Here is a 22,634-nt window from a genome sequence, read left to right as displayed (position 1 = left end):
GTGGTAAGCAATTCGCGGGTGATGATGAACTTAAAAATGCTGTTAATCAGTGGCTAAATGGACTGGCAGCAGAAAAAATACGATGAGGGTGTATGGAAGCTGGTGTATTGCTACGATAAATGTCTTAATTCATGTGGCGATTATATAGAGAAGTAGTATAAGGTATGTAGTTAAGAGAAATAAAAAATATTTATAAAGTTCTCAGAATAAACTTTTTTACAATGAAAACAGTCTTTACTTTAGAGATAACCTCTTGTACATAAGTTTTTGAAAATTATAGAAATGGAGAGAGAGTAATAACATCTGATAATAACCTCAGACCTTTTATAGGTTTATAACTTTTATTATATGTTAAAAAGAAATGTTGAGCAAATAAGAATCGTATTTGAATAACCCCATCTATAGTCTAGCTAAAGAAAGAAAACAGCTGAATTTAAACTGTTATATTTTTGTAACTAAGAAGTATTAAAATATATTTAATTGAATTAAAGCCTGCTCTGTTTTCATTATATAGTTATCAACCTTGAGACACATCCCTTGCACCATGTCTGTTTCCTTTTCCTCTATTCCCAACAAAACTTCTAAGATCCTGTTTCCATTTAGATCACCTCTAATTTTTATTATTTTCCACCCTTTATTTTCTGCATTTTCTACTGATCCTACTTCTGTTTTATTTGATCCTTCTTATTTAGAATTTTTTTGATAAAATTTCTTTTCTCATTCACTTTCCTAGTTCTTTTTTTTTACTATATCTGCTGGTCTAATTATCTTCAATCTCTTCCTTGGCTGTATTTCAAATGCCTCCAGCCTCTCTTTTAGCACCCGCATTTCACCACTATACAGAAGTATACTTCAAACATAACAATTCAAAGTCATTTTAATACATAATAACTGTTTCTTCCTGTTAAATGGTTCCTTAGCCATTGTTGTTTTTGCTTTTATTTTATTTTCACTTTTGCATTTTCTGTTAACATGGAACCCAAGTATCTACCATTTTACCCATTCAATTCTACTTTTGTTTTGGCAGACATTGATTGCCTTTTAGTCAACTAACTTCATTACTTTACTATCCGTAACATTCATTTTCATACGTCATTCTGCCATATCATTTTCTAAAAATAGCATGTCATCTGTGAACTTTATACAAGTTATTCACCTTCCTCCTACACCCTTTATTTTCTTGTAGAGCTTTTTTGATCATATCTTCAATATACAGATTAAATAACATCAGTGATAGGCAGCACTCTTGCCTTTAGCCCTCTTGCTAGGTCAAACCACTCGGTTTGAACATTCTCTATTTTCATAGCTATTTTTTTATTTTGTTACTTTATTTAGAACTCATTAAAGTTGCTAGAAAAATGTTGTTTACATTTAGAGAGGCATGATGTATTCCCGAGCTGAATAACATTGGCTAAACAATTTGTAAAACATACATGATTAGTTAGATGAGCCTTTATTTTTACCATTATCAAATTTCAGTTCCTTTCAACAGTAGTAAGGCTTTTTTTAAAAAATTATTTCCATCTCCACTATATATGTACATTTGTATATATATTTACATCAAATGTAAATGATTTTTCAGTGATAATAGACAGTTTTTTTAACAGAAATCAATGAGTTGTTAATAAAATAACTTTAGATTTATAATGGCTCAAACCTAAGAGGTCTTCTTTCTTTAAGTCAGATTGTAAATGGTTTTTCTTTGTTGAATGCAGTCAGTACTTATTTTTTAAATGTATTTTATTTTTATTTATTAATACACTGAACAGATAATAAATGTGTAAATAAAAAGTACACATTTATTTTATAACATTTTTGGGATTAACATTCTAGTAAATCTTAATAATTTGTAGAATTGTTGGCAACAGTTACATTAGGGTCAAAATGTATTTCCATTATTCCTTCCATTTTTGTAAACAATCCACAAGATCTTGAAGTTTGATTTGTTCCTTTGCCCAGAAAATCACTGTGTTTTTTATTAACTGTTGATCGATATCTTGGAATAATAGCCATATTATTCCTGATGTTCTTGTTCACTAGAGATTGGGATTCATAACCTCATAATAATTTATATATATATATTTCCACTCAAATTGATATGGAATTATTTTTATTTATACTAATTTATTTATTTTAAATGATTCTGTTTTTGTGACTTTACTTTATGTTTGAGAAAATCTGTTTGCCCGTATCATGTGCGCGATGTTAAAATTGTTGGTTGTTTGTTGCTCTATAATGCTGTAGATGTTATTAGATTTGTATTCTAGGAGGTGTTATGAGATGTGGCTTTACCTGATAGGTACTAAATCCATTAAGCTTATGAGTGGCCATTGGACAGGAAATCCCCAGATTGGCCTGCAGGCAGCCCCCTTCCACCAGATTGCACTGTCTGTTTAATTTCTAGTATCCTTGATGTAGGCCAACCAGGGACAGAACTACACCGCCGCTGAAATGAAAACTGCAGATAAGAAATAAGGAATAAGAAAAAAGGGAGTGTGGTGAAAAGAAAAACAACTTTCAGAGGAATTGCAATATGAGAGATATCCCCGGCTGCCTGCATAAATTTGATCACTCCTAAACCTTAACCACTGCATTATGTTCACTAAAATGCTTTGCATTCAGTCAGTTGTACCATCAAATACCATTTTCTCCATATCTTATCAATACTGAGGTGTTGTCTCAAAATTCTGAACAAAGGAAATTTTAATGATTTTGATTCTTACATATTTACTTACTTTTCCTTATAAAATGTCTATGAAGTGGGTATCATTTCTAATTATCTGTACAACTCTTCTGATATGTTATTAAAAATGGACTAAATTATTTTATTCATTCATTTAAAAAAAATGTAGACAGGAAAATTTTGTTATGATATGAGATTTTAAGCCTCACAAAATCAGGAGAAAAAATAAAAGATGAATAACCAGATAAAATGGAGAAATTTTGATTATCCATATTTTATTATTATTTTAAATATATGAAGTCTTGTTTTGAAGTATAACACTTTTTATTCATTTTTTTTTATTAAACGTGAAAATAATCCTATTAGAACTGTCAGCCAGTATCTGCATTACATATTGTAGTATCTTTTTTCTTATTTGTTTCACTGTGGGTTAATTTTTCCAGTAAAAAAGGATCCTCTTGCTGTAATTTAGTATTAAGTCAATATCATAAGTTTCATCAAGTTTATCAAAAGTAGTAAATTACTGCTTTGTATACTTAAGATAATATATAGTATTTAAAAAAAGATTTGGTCCTGCTGCTTCTGATGTGCTGACAACTGGCATTGGTATAATTTAGAGGCAGGCTATTAGATTCTCTCATAAGGAAAGTCTGCTGTGCCAAAATTAGTGAATTTTTATCTGTGAAAAGTTTTCTTGTATTCCATTCAAAGTTTAATTAAAATAATAAAACATTATTAGAAATATTCCTTTTAGTACTAACAATATAAAAAAAAATAACTTCAGAAAGCAAAAGAAGTGTAGTTTAATTTTTTAACTTTATTCTCAGTAAATATTTTCTTTTACTTCTCTTCCATATAAAAATAGTTAATTTTTGTATATCCTTTTTTTCTTTTATTCTAACAGTTTAATAATTGTTAAGAAGATAAGCATTTGTATTCATTAAAATTAATTTAAAAAAAAATATTTTTTAACTGTTATTATTTTTAATGAAATAGTAATCGTATTTTCTTTAAACAATAATTTTGTTTAAAGAAAAAAAGTTTTGTTTAAGACATTTGGTCTAGTTTGTATTGAAACTAGATTCACTAGACTGAGAATATACAGAACTGTTAGTTGTAAGAAAAAAAATCATATAATTTATCAAAACAAAATGTTCAACAAATATGAATGAGAAACAAATAAAATTATTAAAAATAGCAAATTGAAATTTCTAATTTTTGAAAGTATAATTTACTAGAAACATTCATGAAATCCATTATTGGGTAACAGTTTCTTTCTTTTAAATCCTTACTAGTAACACACATAACAAAATTTTGCAATTATACTGATGTTATATCGGTTAAACTTTGCTAATAACAGTGCAGGCAACCAGATTTTTCTGCAGTTTTTTGTTCTGTTATGACACTACAGATAGTTTGTAGTCTGGTTTACCTTTTATTACAGACTATAGAGAACTTTTTCAAATAGTGGTCTGTTATTTCCTCAGCAGGCATTCCTACTTATTCATATCAAAGCATTGTGTTACATGTCAACAGGAATGTTTATAGAATAAATAAATTTTTGTATTAGTTATAGCATTCTTTCTATTTTAAAGACAGGTCAACTTTAAATCTTCTTAAATAATAGAATGTGGTTCTGCTGTTAATACTATTGTTAACGGTTAATGTAGTCTTGTTTTTTTATATTTTTTTATTGATTTTGTTGACTAATTTCTCACTTAAGATTAATTTAAATATCTGTTATCGATGAGAAAAATAATTTTTGTTGCTCTTATGAATTAAACTCAGTTTATTTATTTTCTTAATGGAGTCAGTAGAAAACTGCTCGTTATTAAAATTATCATCAATTTCTGAAATCAGCAGAAGAAATTTTTAGTAGAAATTTTATATTAATTTGATTTACTTTGTACAAACATCAGTCAAAAAAATGTTTGTACAATTTAATTTTTTAGTTCTGTCACTCACTATACTTAACTGTTATAGCAATATTTTCATTATACATGATTAATGTGGCATCAGAATTATTATATTTTATATCAGGCATTCTTTAAGTTTACATTTCATTCTCCTTTTTTGCATGAATCTTGACACTGTACAGTTTTCTTTTTAATTTTGATTCTATATTGGAAAATGTTTTGTAGTCATTGTGTTATAGTCACTGTAAATTTTGTAAGTATTTTCTTTATAAAACACTTAACTGCTTAATATTTATTTCAGTAATGACAATTTTTATGATGAATGAACAAATTTTTAGGGCATAGAAACCAGTTGTGGCTTAGAGTGTGGTCTTATTGATTTCAGGGGGGGATGGTCAAGGGGGTTCCCTGCCAGAAAAGGGAGGTGCTGCAGATCCATACCTCCCTGTTGAGGGTACAGAGAACCCAGCTGTAAATCATCATGGGAGCTCTGATTATATCGACAGTAGTCCTGATTTGAAGAAGGAGAAACCTAAAGAAGATACTCCTGTTTAGAGAGTGACATTAAGGACATCGACTGTGAAAATTCATTCCATTTTTTGTGCAGGGTTACAACATACGCCTCACCTCACTCGATTATAAATGTTAAGGATAATAATTGTGTTTCTATGTGATTTACTTTATTTTTATGTGTTAAGTGATTCAAACTGAACATTTGTGAATAAATTGTCGGTGAACGCATAAGATAATCGATCTCAAATACTTGGTGGTCTTCATTTTAAAGATTGACTGTTCATGAACAGAAATATTTTTGTCAGAATCGAGTCACTCAACAGTTGATTGCTGAATTTGGTAAAATAGTTTGCTAATACTTGAAATTTGAACTTTTATATTATACTAATTTCTTAGCACAAAAATAAAATATCTGCTCGGGTATTAGTAAACCACTGGTTCGGATTAGCACTGCTTTTTTTCCTTGATAGTGAGCAACATTTTTGCTCTGAGGATTCATTCAAGTAATGAGAAGAACAATAATTATAGCTGCTAAAACTAAGTAATCAGTACATACCATTCCATATTACCTTAACTTTTTCATTTCCACAGTCACCTGCTTCTGTTCTTCTGACCTTGACATACATTACTACTAATCGAAGATACACAGCTTCTTCTTGATCTTTTTAATTATCATTAACAAAAGATTACTATACTTCATTCAAAAGTTATTTCACACAAGCAGTTATTTTAACCTCCATGAGTTAACAATTTTTATTAATTAGTCAGATTATCACATTCATAATGTAAATGAATTAAAATAATATTTTTAATTGTGTATGTCGAGTTACAGTGGTAGGTAGGTAGTACATGCACAGTGAATTATGGAGTTATATGAGCCAGTGGGATATGTGATGAGATTTAATTATTTTTATGTGTGACCGAGCAGCCTGCTGAAGGTTAAGCAGTTGTGACTATAATCTATAATCACTGTAAAGCAGCATAACAAGCATGTACATATCTCAGTTTATTAACAACTGAATTATTAAAAATTTTTAATTAATTATATACATAATGAAACCTCGTTAATTCAAAACCTGTTCCATATTAAATAATTATTAATTAACAAAACTTTGAATTATGAGTCTTTAGTTAAATGTGTTTATATCTTCAAAAAGATTTTTTTTTCTATCTAAAGATCAACTACATTCTCTAAAACTTTACTTATACAGCCAAGCATTTCCGGCAAAATAATGTTTTCTTTTTCCATTCCAAGATTCAAAATATACTCAAAAGTTTCTCTTTTAATATTTTCTTAAATCTTGAAATATAGATGTAGGCATATGGATTCAAGATTTTCAAGAGGGTTAGTGTGACCACTCTTCTGGCTTGATCCATGCTCCCTTATGAAAATCCTTAAAAATTTTGATTATTCTGTAAAAGTTTTTCTAAAAAAAGCTTGATTATGTATACTCATCAGAATCTAAAATAATTAAACGGTAATTTTTTCAATCGTACTCCTAAATTTAAGCTACATAATCTATTATAAGTATAAGTAAAAGTATTTTATATATATATATATATATATATATATTTATAAAATAATGAAATATAATATTATTAATGTTAGTGTTATTTATTTATGTTTTTTTTCCATTATATTTTGTTATTGTAAGTTTTGTAAGCACCATTACTGTATTTATAAATTATGAAATAAAAAGTTTGATTTAACTCTATTTGATATAGGAAAGTAACAGTATAAATGATTTTTAAACATAACAGAGATTTCAAATTACTTGTATCTGAATTATCAAGGTTTTTCTTGTATGACTGTTATATTACACCATATCTGATTGTACATCTGTTTTGTGTTAAAAGCTATAGTAAATGTGCTGTTCATGTATAACTTAAAAGATTTTATTTAGTCTGTTCATCTGATTCTAGGCCTAACGCGTAGATTATACTGAATCAGAAATTATGTTGACAAATTAACAAGAAAAAAGAACATTAGTTTTTGTAATTTGCTTTTAGTTTTATAAAGCTATCGCTATTATTTACAGTCAGTCTAAAATAATCAGTTCATTGTAAAATATTTCTGATCGTCGTGTGTGTTACTGACACTACCTTCATTACACCATTAATTATAATTTTGTAAGAGGATTTCTTCTTTCTGGACTATACATTTAAAGTTTAAAAGTCTAAAATATTTAATGAAAATGTGTTTATAAGTACTTAACCTCATTTATCAGTATTATTAAACAGCTGAATACAATTTCTGTTCAATAAAAGGTTAGTTATATGATTTTAAATTTACTACAGTTCCACTGTTTGTTAAAAAACAAACATTACAAAAAATATTAATCAGTTTTTCAATTTTACTTATGAATTGAAGAAAGATGGAGCAGTTTTATTATTTAATTGCATTTTTTATTTATTATTAATTACTTTTTATTACATCCTTTAATACAATTATAGTTAAGGTAATTTGTTTACTTGACAAAATAGATTTTAATTTTTATTTACATGTGTACTGTTAAGTATTAAAAAATAGTATAGTATAATTGATTACTTTTATAGCTACTGTAAGTTTCTCTGAAATGTAATTAACTTACACTGAACTGGTAGATATGATAATTATTTATATAAATTTTAAAAGAATTTATTCATAATAAAAGTTTAATTAATTTATGTGAGGTGTAAAAAACAATCAGAAGGATTTCACAACTGTTAGATTTTTAAAAATTTGCAAAATCAGTCAATAAGGTTAGGTGTTTTTTTACAGTTAATTGGAATGAATTCAGATTTGACAGTAGATTAAAATACAGAATCATCTGAAATATGTAGATGTTTTACTAATTCTACTCGAAACTGAATTACTAAAATATTTTAAATCATTTTATGTTTTGTTATGGAAGTGATCTGTTTAAATGAATCTGTTTTTCATAGTCGTCAAACTTTTGGATCACATCTGATAAATGAAATAACAGTAATTTCAATAATTGTCCTAAGTCATTGTGCGATGCAGGTTGTTCCTCATGAAAACTTTGGTTGTTTCTTTTATGTAGAAAACATTGAGACACTTATTTCAGTATGTTTGAACTCTGTTTTCTATTCAAACTGAATACATGCAGAGATTCCAAGATTAAAATATCTCATCAAAGCTACTTTAATCTCATTTTACGGCAGCCTTTGAATAATTGACTTAAAACAAATAGATCCATTAAGGTTGCCCTGACTTCAGGGCCATAGAATCTGTCCTTGATGTCTTTAGATGTTTTCTGTAGGAATGATATAGAGTACATTTTCGCTTTGAAAAAGTTTTAAGATTTAAACTTGGACTCCAAGAGTGGATTGTTACTACAGTCATTGTCATATAAAGAGTGATAAAATTCATTTTACAGGTAGCAAAGGACTACTTAAATGAAAATTTACCGTCCACTTTAAAAAAAAAAAAAAACATGTATTTGGTACAGAAGTACTTTGTTTAGCATGTAATGAAGTTATGAAATCTCATCTACCATTTTATTGTTCGTGCATACTTTTGTAAGCAGCAGATTAATAATAATACTGAGTGGTGGTTGTTTTACTATTTCCTGGTCTTCATCTAGGTAAAAATTAATCCAAAGATAATAGATGTTGTCAGAAGATAAACTAATTTCATTTCTATAATATTTATACCTTACTGTACTTTTTATACTAATCTTTCTATCTTTATTATTTTACGTTTAAAATTTTAAATGCAAAGGTTACCATTTTCTCCACTATTATCATCAGCTTATATTTTCTTCATCTGAAAGGGGACCTATGGTTTTGGGCAAAGGTCAATACTCTTTTAAAGCTCTTGTAAAGCAATGTTGTGTTTATGCGGATGTATACATACATGTTTGCACACTTACATATACACACACAAAAGAAAGATGTATATTTGTCTCCTATACATGTGTATGAGTGTAGATTTTATAATCTTCTATTTACTATTATGGTAGAATTTTTGGAAGTCACATGTAAAATTTTAATGTTGGGATTATTGTTGGAGGTATTTTCTACCAAAGATTTTTGTACAAAGCTATTACTAACTGGAAAAAAAGAACAGTGCAGCAAATGTCTGAAATATAAATGACTGTTATCTTATTACCTTCGGTTTTTCTCTGATTTGTCCGAAATAGTAATATATGGTTCTGGTTGCAGTCATCTACTGATGACACTGGTTTGTATGTTGTGTAAAAAGTAGTACAGTCATGTGCATGCCACTGCATTATAAAAAATTATATATTACAGTAAGTTGCAGTTGGATTTTCTGAATAATTTTAGGAGGGTTATGGCAGGCAGTAAAGCTGCTGTATTTGTTATTGTCTATGAAGTATGCAGATTTCTTTTCAGGGCATTCGTGTTTAGCTAAGATAATAACAGTGCATTAAACCATTTTAATGGCAAATACATGTTATTGTATTTTCAGCAGCGTAATAAAATGTGTACAAACATACATTTGTAAACCTGATGAAAATAAAGCTTTACAATAAAGAACAGTACTAAATGAGAATATCATATGTTATTCTGCTCTTATGTATGCTATTTTGATCAGCCATTACCAGCAACATGAACAGAACTAACCCCTGTGTGATGAGCACTATGTAGCTAAAAACCTCTGTTTTAGTCGAGCTAGGCAGCACGGCACTATCTGCAGGCTGCTACTGAAACCGTCCTACCCACTAACATTCTTCATGGTGATGTCAACTAAAATAAAAACCAATAAATGTGTTTTTTTTCCACTTTTGCAGCTTGTAAATAAGTATATACACAGAATTATGTGAATTTTAAACAAATGTATATTAGTATGGTATTTAGGTATTTAAAGCGTGAGAAAAATAAATAATATTAAATTTAAACATAATTTGTTCGGATCACATTTTAAGTCTATGAAGTGATTGAGTATGGATGCTTATTACATTGACTGAAATATGTTTGAGCAAAGCCTGTAGTAGTTAGATAATCATTAACAGTCTACTGAATTAGAATCAGTAGGGTTGTATGATGATGATGAATTGTCATGAGATAGATACTTTTTCATCAAGGTCTTGCAGTATCCGTTTAAACTTATGTTATGGCCTTCTTGTTTTTTAAAGAGCCAAAAATAGTGTAATTTTTATAGAAATGCTGTTATGTAACTATTTTTTTCTTTTAAAAGTAATAGTTTTTTTTCTAGATATGTAATAGTAAGTAACATTGTGAATATAATGTAGACTTCTGTTCAAGCTAATTATAACCTAAAATGTAATCATGAAAGTCAATAAAAGTAATAAAATATTTTATTAATTTTAATCCATTTAATCATTAGTGAAAATATGTGTCTGATCAGTTAAAACTGGTGAATATAATAGTTAACTACTGTCTGTTTTTAAGATCACTTTTATCTTTATTTCTTCATACGAATATTCAAAATAATGTGAAGTGATAAATTTTATTTACATTAATTGGCCTTTGGTTATGTTAAAAATATATTATGTTTTTCTGTTTTAATTTACGATAAGCAAAAAGGCCATCATAGTTCATGCTGTTTCATTAATAAACTGATCTTTACTTATGCAGAATTGTAAAAATATACTAAAAAAATGATATTTTAATTTTATAGTGTATTTTAGGATTGTTTTTATTTGGATTTAATAAGATTTTACTTTTAGTTTATTTTTTTCTTATATTAAGTTTTCTTTTGATTTAAAAAGAAAATAGTTTTGTTCTTTAGATGACATATGACATGGTTTATATTACTCATGCTGCCTTTAAACTCAGGATGATAAATTTGATCACAATAGTTAAGATCATCGCAAATTTGACAGCGAATAGTTTCAATATCTTTTCAGTTTATGGTCTAATTATTCACAATTTGTGTCGTGGTAGTAAGCATTAATATTTTCAATTTTTCTGCAATCATAAATGATCAATACAATCGGTTTAACATGTTTTTTCATTAAAACAACATATTTTTATGTAAGTGAGCAGAGTGCTGCAGTTTTAAAATTTCTTATGTTTGTATAAGCATCAAAATGTTATAAAATTGTTTTAGCCAATTAGTGAAATTTTGTATTTCAATGTTGTGAAAGACAGTTCTATATACGTAGGACAGTAATATAAATATGTTTAAATTATTGGGTTATAATGATTATATTATAGGCAGGAAATTTAATCTGCACTGGAATCCATTACTTAAATGAAGTAGATTTAAGAATGATTAATTATTAACAATTATTTAATCAAATCTTTTTTTAAAATATTCATTCTTACCTACACATTTGGGTGTGCTACAATTATAAATAAATTTAAAGATTTTATATATATATACATACATTAAATTTATGTACATTCATAACAAATTTATACATATATTTATTGTTTATTCAAAATATATTAGTTACTGTTATAATTTGCATATTTATATAAATATTTACATTTATTAACACATTACATATTATTTGTGCTGTGTTAAAATAATTTACAGTGAGTAAATATTGAGTTGTATAACCAAAGAGATCATGTAGTATAGCTGATTTATTTGTTTAAATAAAAATAATTATTATTATTTTAATGTTAGTTTTTGTTTATTCTCTCTAGTTGCATTAACAAACAGTAACCAGTGAAATGTAATTGTTTTTGAAAATGACAACTTTGAGTTAAAGGTTTTTATTTAATTTCAGACTTTTGTTGAAATGTTATTGACCTAACATATCGGCTTCAGATTTATTTATTTTTTTTTTTTTCAGTTGTTTCCTTAGTCATACTACTGCCCTCAACTTTAAGTTTGGAATACTTTTGTTGTAATTTTTTACAACTTTTTACTTAAACTGAATTACTTTATTTGATCTCATCACAAATTCATAAAATTTTATTAATATATTTATCTCCTATATGAAACATTTTAAAAGTTATTACAAAATGCTGTTTTTATGATATAAATAAAATCTAAATAGTTCAATAGATTAAGTTTAAAAAAAATGCTGTCCAACATATTTATTTTTCTGATGTCATATGGATTAGTGCTTTAAATCTAAGATTAGTCTTTTTCTATTTCTTAAATCAGGAATAACATTTGCAAATTGTAATTATAGAATATATTGCCAATCAGTTATTGATTTTAAATTATTGGTTTAATAAGAATCTACAATAAAATTTAATCTTCTTTTGTCTTGTAAGACTGTAAGATGCCTTTTATGATTTAAATTAGTAAATAATTATCAGACATTAAGTGATTTATCTGACTTGGAATTCCACTGGCTTTGTATAAAATGTAATTCATTATCACTACTGTTAAAGCAGCATATTATTTTTACTTTACCCCTTAAATGTTAGTATAATTCTTCACAGAAGTGCTGCTAGTCAGATTTTTTTAATATCAGTACAATTTTACCTGGAATTGTACCTGGATGTTTACTCATCCAGGTAAACATCCAGGTACAATTCATAAGAGATACTCATGACAAGTTGAGAATTAGCATTCTGTAAACTAAAAGGATTTGAGCTATTGTGAACTTGGTTTTACACAAAGTTAATTGATTCTGAAGAGTGAAAACAGATTTGCCAGTTTTGAAATGTAAAAAGTTACTAGTTAAAAAATTAAACTGCACTTCCTTATGTCCTAGTGGTTCTGGAATATCCGGAATATCTTGGAGTAGCATCCTTAAAATAGAGAATGAAATATCAGCAGCTGAGTGCTCTTTTAATGAACTGCTTCCTGTCGATTGTTGTATCAGTTGAAATCTCACCAAATGTGTGCTTTATTATTGGCTACCAGTTGTAGTAAACAATAATAAAAATAAGGAAAAATTACCAAACTTATCATAAAGCTTTGACTTTCTTGCTGAGTTTCATTAAGTCTGATTTTAATGATATCTGGAGTTTTTACAATTAAAGTTGTGGCACACTAGGTAAAAACTGTTACTTGGTCTTGCATGAAATTTTTTATTTTGTATTCGGTAACTTCTGACCACACAGGATTCAAGTAAATCAGCCAGAAATACTAATCACCACCTCCAAATTCACTACCTTACTTCAGATGATTCCTTTTATTAAATGTAAGATGTATGAACAAAATCTAAAGTTCATAAACCATGGAGACAAACAGATATACAGACCAATATTTTTTTAAAAACATTATACTATGGACCCCCAAAACAGGCACTTCTGTTAAAATCAAAATTTCAAATTCACAGTAATCTCTTTTCAATTTTTGAAACAAAGCACATTTCTTTAATTCTTGTACACTCAACACATTTATAATCGATAAGCTAAAAAATTACAAAGTAATAATCAATAACTGTTGGCAGAATATAATTTTTACTTTGTGTAAATCTTTTCTCAAACTTTTTTACATGTCTTCAAAGATGGAGTTTTTTTAGTTATTTTTATTATTATTTGATTTATGTGTAGAGCTCTTATGCACAGAAGTGTTGTGTTAGTGTGATATTAATTTCTTCATTTTTTAATTTATTTTTTCTATTTCAACATTCACGTTGTTAATACGATATGTTAGTCAAACAAATAAGGTCAATTTTTTCCTATGTTCAAGGATTTGAGGTTCTTATTTGAAGAAATTTTTGTTTTGTTTTAGTAATGTGTTGTGATTATCTTAATTTTAGTGATTTTTTATATATATATATAAAATTTACTTGTGTAAATTTTGAAATATTCCCAGAATATATTATGTTTATGTTTACCACTGATTAATATTATTTTTTAGTAGATTAGAGATAGAATAGAATTTGTAGTAACATACTTATACTGTCTTATTAAGTATTTATTTACTTATACTGTGCTTACCGTTTTGCGCAATTTTCATATCTTGAAGACTATTAAACTGTAAATTTTTTGTGAGCATCTAAAATACTATGTGATCCCGATTTATACTTAAAAATACTTTGATAAAATTGTATATCATAAACAATTTGTATTTAAAAATAATTTATTTTTTTAAAAGTTGTAATGATAAAAATAAATATTTTAAAATAAATTATTTATTTTATTTATCTTTTCTGCATTTTTAAATTAATGTCATGAACGATGGAAAATGGACTCAGATAAATAAATACCATAAGCATTTACTTTTAAGTGAAGATGTTAATTCTTTATAAAAGTAAATTCAGTTGTACTTCATTGATTGTAGTTAACAGGTTCTTCAGAACATCACGATAAAATTATTAGATATATCTACAAAATATGTTCTGAGACCAGAAAAAAGTAATGGTAAAGGGCAGAACGCTAAATTTAATTACTACTGAGAAAAAAAATTTTTTAATGAAAACTCATTTTTATAATTTGCATTGTAAAAAACATAAATAATTATAATAAAAATGAGAATGTTATACTCGTAGATGTAAAAGATATCGATGAATGTTTTTTTAAATTTTATTTACTATGAACTAAAACATTGAAACATTAATTAATCATATCTTTAATTTGGAAGAATAAGAGTTTACTTGTACTAAGTAGTATTTATTTAATGGGAACTACTTTTGATTAGATCAATGGATTATAAAACTCAGATATTAGCTTAAAAAACTTAATACTTCCAAAGTAGTGATATCAGCAAGTGACCCCGACTTGTTTTACACGTTACAGCTCTGGTTTATTATCAAAAATATTTTTAATTATAATGCCCACTAGAAAACCAATAATTTTCATCAGTATAATTTTCAGATTAGAGAATATACGTTTTGACTGTTTACATAACAATGTTTGTTCATTTTTCACATCGTTTTTAACTAGTGCAGTTTGATGACAAAAAAATTATTGCACTTTTGAATCGGTCGGCGACTATGTGCTTTGATTTTATTTTTGCTTAATGAAATATTTATATTTTTGAAAATGCTCATCAAACTGTTATTTACTCCCTGAAAACATCCACTTGTAAAATAAATGCATAAAGATCAAACTTTTCCTGCCTTAATGCTTTTGAGTATTTGAGAAAAAAGCTAAAATCAAGTCTTCTACCTTGAATGTTTCAGGGCTCGCATAACGACTTATAAAATAAGATATGACCTCTAGCTGCTTCAAATTAAAATAAAATCTTGCATTCTTCATTAAATTTAGCTCTGATTAGCTACTTGTATGAAGAAAATATGGTAATTTGTTACGGGGGTGCCAGACCTTGGTTGAAAATATGGACACATATTTGTAGGTGATCATTGATTGTTAATCACACTTTTGAACCGTATTTCACTTGAAAGATTCTTGACTTTATTTGCTGAAGCAATCAAAAATATTTTGCCTGTGCAAAATATTTTATCCTGTAGATGATCTGAATTAATGCAGATTTTGTAAACTACATTTTTATTTTCATTTGAGATTTAGAAACTTAATATGTTTGCAGCATTCAATTTCAACTTGATTATCTGATTACTTTTTCCTAATCGAGTAATAATAATTAATCTATTGTAAATCATCATAATAAAAATTTTTTATTAATATTTTAGTATGTTGACTGATTAATGTGATGAGCTGTTAGAGTGACAAGTGACAGCTCATAACCAGTAAATTGTTTTGTTTTAAAAGTTACAAAAAAAACAAAACAGAATGTTGCCTGTATAATAGAATAGCACTAAAAATTCCAATAAAGAGGAATCTCATATGAAGTTTAAATTGTACATACTACCCACCGTTTTCATAAAAAATTTTATGCAGTTGTATTTAATGTACATACTATGTACAGAGACTATGTTTACTTAGTTCTTAGAAATAATTCATGTTGCTAAAAATTTATAATCTGTTTGAATTTTGCATATTAAAAAAACAATAGGAAAGCAAGTTGTAAAAGAAAGTTACAAAATTATAAAAAAAATAATCATAAGTATACCCATAAATCAAGGTGTGTACTATGCGGAAGATTTATAATATGACTCAACATAGGAATAATGTGTTTATCATTTTGCACCAATATAACTATTAAAAAAAAAATCATTATTTTCTGACCGGAAATAATTAAAAAATAATCAAGAGTTTACCTTTCAAAAGCTTCCTTTTCCAAGAGATAAAAAATGATAAAGTAATTTGGAAGATTTGTTTCCAATATTAGTTAGAAGAGTTAATTTCAAAGATTTACGTGAAACCATTCATTTCTCTATAAATAATGAATTTTCCCCTTAAAAATTTAAATGTAGATACTATTAATTTTGGAATGTATACTTTCAGTTCTAGTGCAAGTAGGTATAATAGGCCACACAAAAGAAAAATGTGTTAAAACATTGGCACATTCTGTTTCAGAAAATGTTATATTCATTGTATTTTAAAATTCCATTTTCAGAAATAGATTATATTTCCCATATTTCTGTTTATTAATAATTACACAGGAATTTGGAGAGGTGGTCTATAAGCGCATAGAAATTTAAAATTATCAGATCGTGAATTACATCAGTTGATAACTTTTGGTATCAGTCCTCTTTCAACTGCTCTTAGGAATACTTGTCAAGAAGCTTTTGACTTTTCTATTATTCATTCATGTACATGTTTTACAGGTTAAATGATCAAATTTCTGACTTTTTAATTCATATTATGTGTTGAAAATACCTTTAACATTATTGAATTTTAAAATATGTCTATTTCATCTCTTATTTTCCTAAAGGGATAAAATCATGCTTTTTCAACTCTTATCAAATATCAACCCTGTACAGAACTGAAATTATTGGCTTTTAGTTTACGATTGCTGTAAGAATAATAAAAAATGTTGCTGTCAGGAACAAGAGACACAAATTTCATGTTTAGACGTTATTCTACAGATGTGTAGTGTAATAATTACTGGAACACTATTTAACTACTAAGTTCAGTAGTTTTTTGAAATATGTTGTAATATAATTTTTGGACCAGGTACCAGATGAATGTCCCATCCTTCCCTACTTGCTCATTACTTTTATTGCTCTCTGGGATATTTTCACAATCTATGAAATCAGTCACTATTTTAGCCTTTAGGTTCTAACATTAGTGGGAAATTGCAACCATCTCTTTCATTCCCCTAAATGCATTTTACTCTCTTAACCAATACAACAATGATAGCATAATGTAGCTATTACTTTAATAGTTTATTTTAATTTCTTTTTTGTTCAGTTCAATTTAAAAAATCATTTTAAGTTGTTAAAAGGGCTCTTATTTATTTTAAGTGGTACATAAGCTAGGATTTAAATATTCTGTATCGATAATTGTTGAAAATTGTTGCACTCCAAACCAGACTTTTTAGTTGATAGAATTGAAAGGTGTAATGTTTTCAATTATTCTATACAAAGTTGTTCTTGTATGAAATATATTTTAATAAGTGTCTCTAAGGAAAATAGGAAATTCAAAAATACAATACTGAGAACAGTTACCCTTTCATAACTGTTCTCTTCAGCACTTTTGTTGAAGACCACTTAAATGGCTTATTTTTTCCAGCTGCTGAGGATTATTATAAGCAACTATTTCAATGTCTTCAGGTAATGTGTTTAAATGTGAAATGTCTTTAGGTCACTGAATGAACAGATCACAATTTATCCACAAAAAATGTAATACGTGAAAACCCTTAACGATGGACACTCAGTTTTATTGATCTCAAAAATAATCCAACATGCAATAAAATTGACGAGAAGGTAGGCAAAGGATGACATACTCATCCAATACCCAAAACCCAAACTTTTCTACTTTATTTTAAAGTGTAAAAGTTATTTTTTACAATCACAATTTGTTGAAATTATGAGTTTTTTTACACGCTTGAAACAAAACTATGTCCACAAAAATCAATTATATCATTCCATGTACTCATATGTTCATATGTGTAACAAACATACATAATTTAGTAGACTTGTTCAAAGATGTAACACATATATTAACATGTTCTGTGGAGGCATGGTTTGTATTAATTTGAGGCTTTGAATCAGATTTTGAGTGTATCTGTCTGTTTAACTGATTGTGAATTAGAATAATCTAATTATTTTTAATCCTTTTTCTTACAGGTTCTACTGTTCCAAAGTTAGCTGGAGAGTCGTAAGTATATTTTTATTGCATGTATACCTTTTGATTACAGTTTAATGACTGGTGTTTATACATGTGTACACAGAAGCTGTATATAGTGCTGTGCTATCTACACTATGATCAGAAAGTACAAGTATATAGTGATAGCATATTTTTGGTCCTATTTTCTTTTTTTTTGAAATTGCCAAAAAGACACAATAAGCCCTCCCTCTTTTATAGACAAGAGTTTATGTTATTAGTATAATAGTCACATTATTTCTTAGCTGATTGCGTAGAAAGCTTTATTAAAAATAATGAGGGAAAAATTCAAGAGTGGGATTTTCTTATTCCACTATCTCATTTAGACTAATGTGTGACATTTCATTTCATCACTAAAGTTATCTCCAAAAACCTGAAAAAATGAAGAAAAACTCTTTTTTGATTATTTAGAATAGAACTTAATTTTTCATACTTGTGTAAAAAATAATGTTCCATACTTTTTACTTGTGTAAAAAATTTTGGTTCTATCCAGTTATTTGTCAAGAAATGGATTATTTTACTTTCTTAATATTTTTACATCTTAGTTCCTATTATTTCTTTAATTTATTTCATAATGTGTAAATCAATCAAATTACACCTAATTACTTTTACTGTAAGGGCCAATACACTGCTGTCTGCCAGTATTTGTTTAAATAAATCATCATGATGTCAGTATAGCTGCATAAATTGAGTTAGGTATGAGTCTGCGTGTGCTGCATTCCACTTTATTATGGTGTTTACCTAATCTCTCTGTGCTTTCTTTCATTTGTGTATTACCACTAGCTGCAGGATCATCAAAGTTTTCCATGTAGTCACGATTTGGTGAACATAATTGCTCTGTAAATGTCAGATTTCCTGATATGCCCTCCAATGATAGAAATTAATCATGGTCCCTGGTCTGATATGTTGCTGAATTGTCAGCAAAAGCAGCATTTCAGCAGCTTTTTTTATTGTAATATAACTGAAAATTCTCATTACAAATGCTCCCGAACACCTGTTTTAGAGGCTTTACTCACCTAGCATTGTTTTTCCTGCTTGATAAGAGATTCATCTACTTCAACAGTTGATGTAGGGCCACCAATCACTGTGTTTTTATTTAATGTGGAGTCTGTACATACTTCTCATATATAATTTGCTTGCTCTACCCTTGTATCTTTATTAATTTGTAGCTCGGTTTTGGCAAACTTACTAGTAAATAGGCCTTTCAACCAACCATAAAAAATTAACATAATTTTTAGGAACGCCAGTTTAGATTCAGTGAGGAAGGTATCCTTAGCTGCTTAAATTTATTCATCCCTCTTTTGTGCTTGTGAGTCTCATCTTTCACTCATTCAGCTGAATAAAATTCATGCTGGGCCTGTATGCATGTATACTAATAAACTATCAAATACTGCTGAGACAGAGATGCAGCAAAACAAGAGGATAAATAAATAAAGAATAATAATAAATGTACAGACGTGGTGTTGGTAGAAAATATGCTATGTTTATTGGTTTGAATATTTGTTACATTACTTAATAAAAAAAAAAAAAAAAAAAAAAAAAAAAACATTATCACAACAAGGTAATAACAACAAAGAAAAGAAATTGAATAAAAACATTTATATTGTAAAGAAATCCATTTCTTGAAGGATGACAGATAAGTCCAAAATTAAAAAAAAAAAATGATCCATTAACTGCCTAATTCTTTTCTGGCAGTCCTTGTACAGTATACAAGTGTACAGGATACTTCCTAGAAGTAACTATTTCAGTCAGGATTAATTTTTTTAAATGTTAAAGGTTTGCACTTTTTTACAGTTAAGTAGAAAATTACAGTTTTTAAAAAAGGCAGAATCTTATTATTTAACTATAAAAATTGAGTAAGTATTTCATGTTAGTGTGGTTATTTTATTTTATTACAACCATTCTGCAATGGTATTATCTTAAGTGCCATATTATCTTAACTGTTTTAATGTTCATATGAGACAAAATTCCTCCCAAAAATGGCACAGGCACAGCCATTCACTGGAATAAACACCTCATGCCAGGTTTACAAAGAAGAATGAGGAACTAAGTGATTTCCAATTGCCTTCTTCAAGTCAATCACACAATGTATATCAATATGTCAGGGTCACCGAAATGCAGGTGATGTTCAACTGTGTAATTGACACTTTCATTCTCTTTACCATTGAAATTATAATGAATATATAACATTCATTGGTTATATATAATAAACATCATTATTCTCAAGAAAGTAACTTTGACTAGTGCTGCTTATATTTAGATTGTTCCAAACTCTTTACACCTAAAATATGTCACAATCATAAGAAAGGAACAGATAATGTAAATGAACATATGAATGTACCTGTTTTATGTTATGAATGTTACCGGTTTTTTGTGGAAAGTGACTCTTTTCTCAGAAAAAAATAATCATAAGGTACTTAATAAATGTATTTTTTTTTTAGAAATAATGTCAAATTATGTCAGTAAGTAATTATAAACGATCTTTTTTTGTTTTATTTAATTTTAATATTGAAATAAAATTATTTTACTTAAATTAATAGAAAGGTGATTAGAAAATAAAACAAGAATCCTTGAAATTGTATCATTATTTTGAAGTGAATTGTTAAATTCAACTACCAAAGAGATAACAGGCATATTGGTTTCCTAAAACACTTAGGTTTCAATGTGACTAATGGTAGAGTAAATATAGCATGTATAGTGTTGTGCTCTTCTGCATGCAGTTAGATTTAGTGTTCCATATGTTATAATCAAACATCATGTAAAAGAGGATTGACTGATTAATTTTCTTAGCTTAATTAAATCTACTGTTTACTTACAAAACCTAAATTAACTGTAAAAATTGCACCATTGTGGGAGAGTAGAGACCTATGATGGAAGGCAGAAACAAGTGCTGGGCCTAAAAATCAAATAAAGGCTGAGGACTGATATTAATATTTTATAAAAATATTCTTCTATTTTAGACATGATTATTATGTAGGAGCTACCGTAACAAATTTAACTTAAAAACTCATTAAAAGAATAATTTAAACATAAAAATATATGTATTTAAGTATATAAATACAATTAATTTTTATACTACAATATTATTAAGGTATTGCAAAGTTACTTCATTATATAATACAAATGTATTTTATTAATATTTATATATTTGAAAATAATTTAGATAAAAAAGGAAATATCTTGTCGAGGTCAACTACACAGACTAAATAAAAAATATAGAAAAAACTTTAAAACCACTCTTATATTAAATGCACTAAAAAGTAGAAAAATGAAAAATATGTGAAAAAACTTTTAAAACCACTTTAATTAAACACACTAAAAGGTAAAAAGTAATTTTAGGGCGGTATCTCAGAATGGATTTGACAACAACTTTGATGGTGGTATGTAGAGTATGTTATAGTCATAGCTTTAAATTAAAAATTTGATGTTTTTGCCAATTTTTTCATATGTGTGATGAACCGCCCAAGAGTGGGGAGCAAAGATTTATACTTTGACGTGAGCTTTTTTAATTACTTTTTTATTTTCTACTATTTAGTGCGTTAAATACAAGAATGGTTTTTAAGAAGTTTTTTTATACTTTACAGCTGTGCTAGTGTACAGGTTTGAGCGATCTTTCAAAGTTTTCATGCCTCTAATTTCCAATAACACAGACAACAGTATAGGTAGCTTTAAAAGTTCATATATCTTAAAATATTACTGTATATATTCAAATACACTTCAAAGATCACAAACAGTACAAATCTTAGATCTTTAGTCTCACATATTAAAATCTCTCATGCATTCATTCACTAAACCAGTCAGTAATACACGAAAGGAAATTCCAGATTTCTAAACTCCAGCCATAATATAACAAAAGTTGCCGGCAATTTTTTTTTCACCTTGTGTGCAGTTGCGTGTTTAAGTTCTGTCAGCAGCAAAATTCCTTTTTTGATTTTTTTTCAATTTTAAGGTGATTTTGAAATTAGTTTGTAATCTGCATGGGAAAAATGGCACTTCTCACATATGATTGAAGAGGAATAATGACGTTTATTTATTACTAGCTCATATAAATCATCAGTCATAAATATTGAATGTAACGGTTATATGAAATTTTTATTTTTGCCTCAGCCATAGAAAAAAAATACTTTCGTTCAATCTAATCAATTGAAATGACAATATCACAAACATGGCTAATTCTTTCGTTATGAAAATATGCATGTAGACAAGGTTGTATAAGTTCAAGGAACCTTTTTTCTACTTTATTAAGAGGTATTTTTTTCACTAATTAACGCATCTTAGCAACTTGAAAATGTTGTTAAAATGAGTTGTCATCAGGAGCAAACCTGCATACAAATTTCAGAGCAAATGGATAAGCAGAAGTGCTTCAAAATTCGACTGAAAAGTTGCATACCATGAATCTCAAATACATACTCCAGGAGCGAGTTAATTTAAGAGTGGTAAAAATAATGTCACTTTAAATGTAAATGATTTAAGTATATATTAAAATATTTTTTTAGTCTAAGAATAAAAGAAAAGAATTTATATATATATCCAAGACAAAAGTA

The 22,634-nt window shown here is 27.5% G+C and overlaps 1 protein-coding gene across 2 annotated transcripts in view; it reads left to right on the top strand.

The window, feature by feature from the left end:
- Fas3 (fasciclin 3) overlaps nucleotides 1–22,634 on the top strand; it is a 154,426-nt gene that overhangs the window by 119,899 nt on the left and 11,893 nt on the right. The window contains exon 9 of one of the 2 annotated variants that reach the window (XM_075363106.1): nucleotides 18,054–18,084. In XM_075363106.1, coding sequence (XP_075219221.1) covers nucleotides 18,054–18,084 — 31 coding nt within the window. Of the gene's footprint in view, nucleotides 1–4,984; nucleotides 5,706–18,053; nucleotides 18,085–22,634 lie in introns of those variants that run through there. The other variant, XM_075363107.1, reaches the window with a different exon arrangement.

This window comes from Lycorma delicatula, chromosome 4 (assembly GCF_047948215.1).
Source record: "Lycorma delicatula isolate Av1 chromosome 4, ASM4794821v1, whole genome shotgun sequence".
In the NCBI taxonomy this organism is placed as follows: domain Eukaryota; kingdom Metazoa; phylum Arthropoda; class Insecta; order Hemiptera; family Fulgoridae; genus Lycorma; species Lycorma delicatula.
The sequence above is the reverse complement of the archived record's forward strand: the minus strand, read 5'-3'. Positions and strand labels throughout refer to the sequence as shown.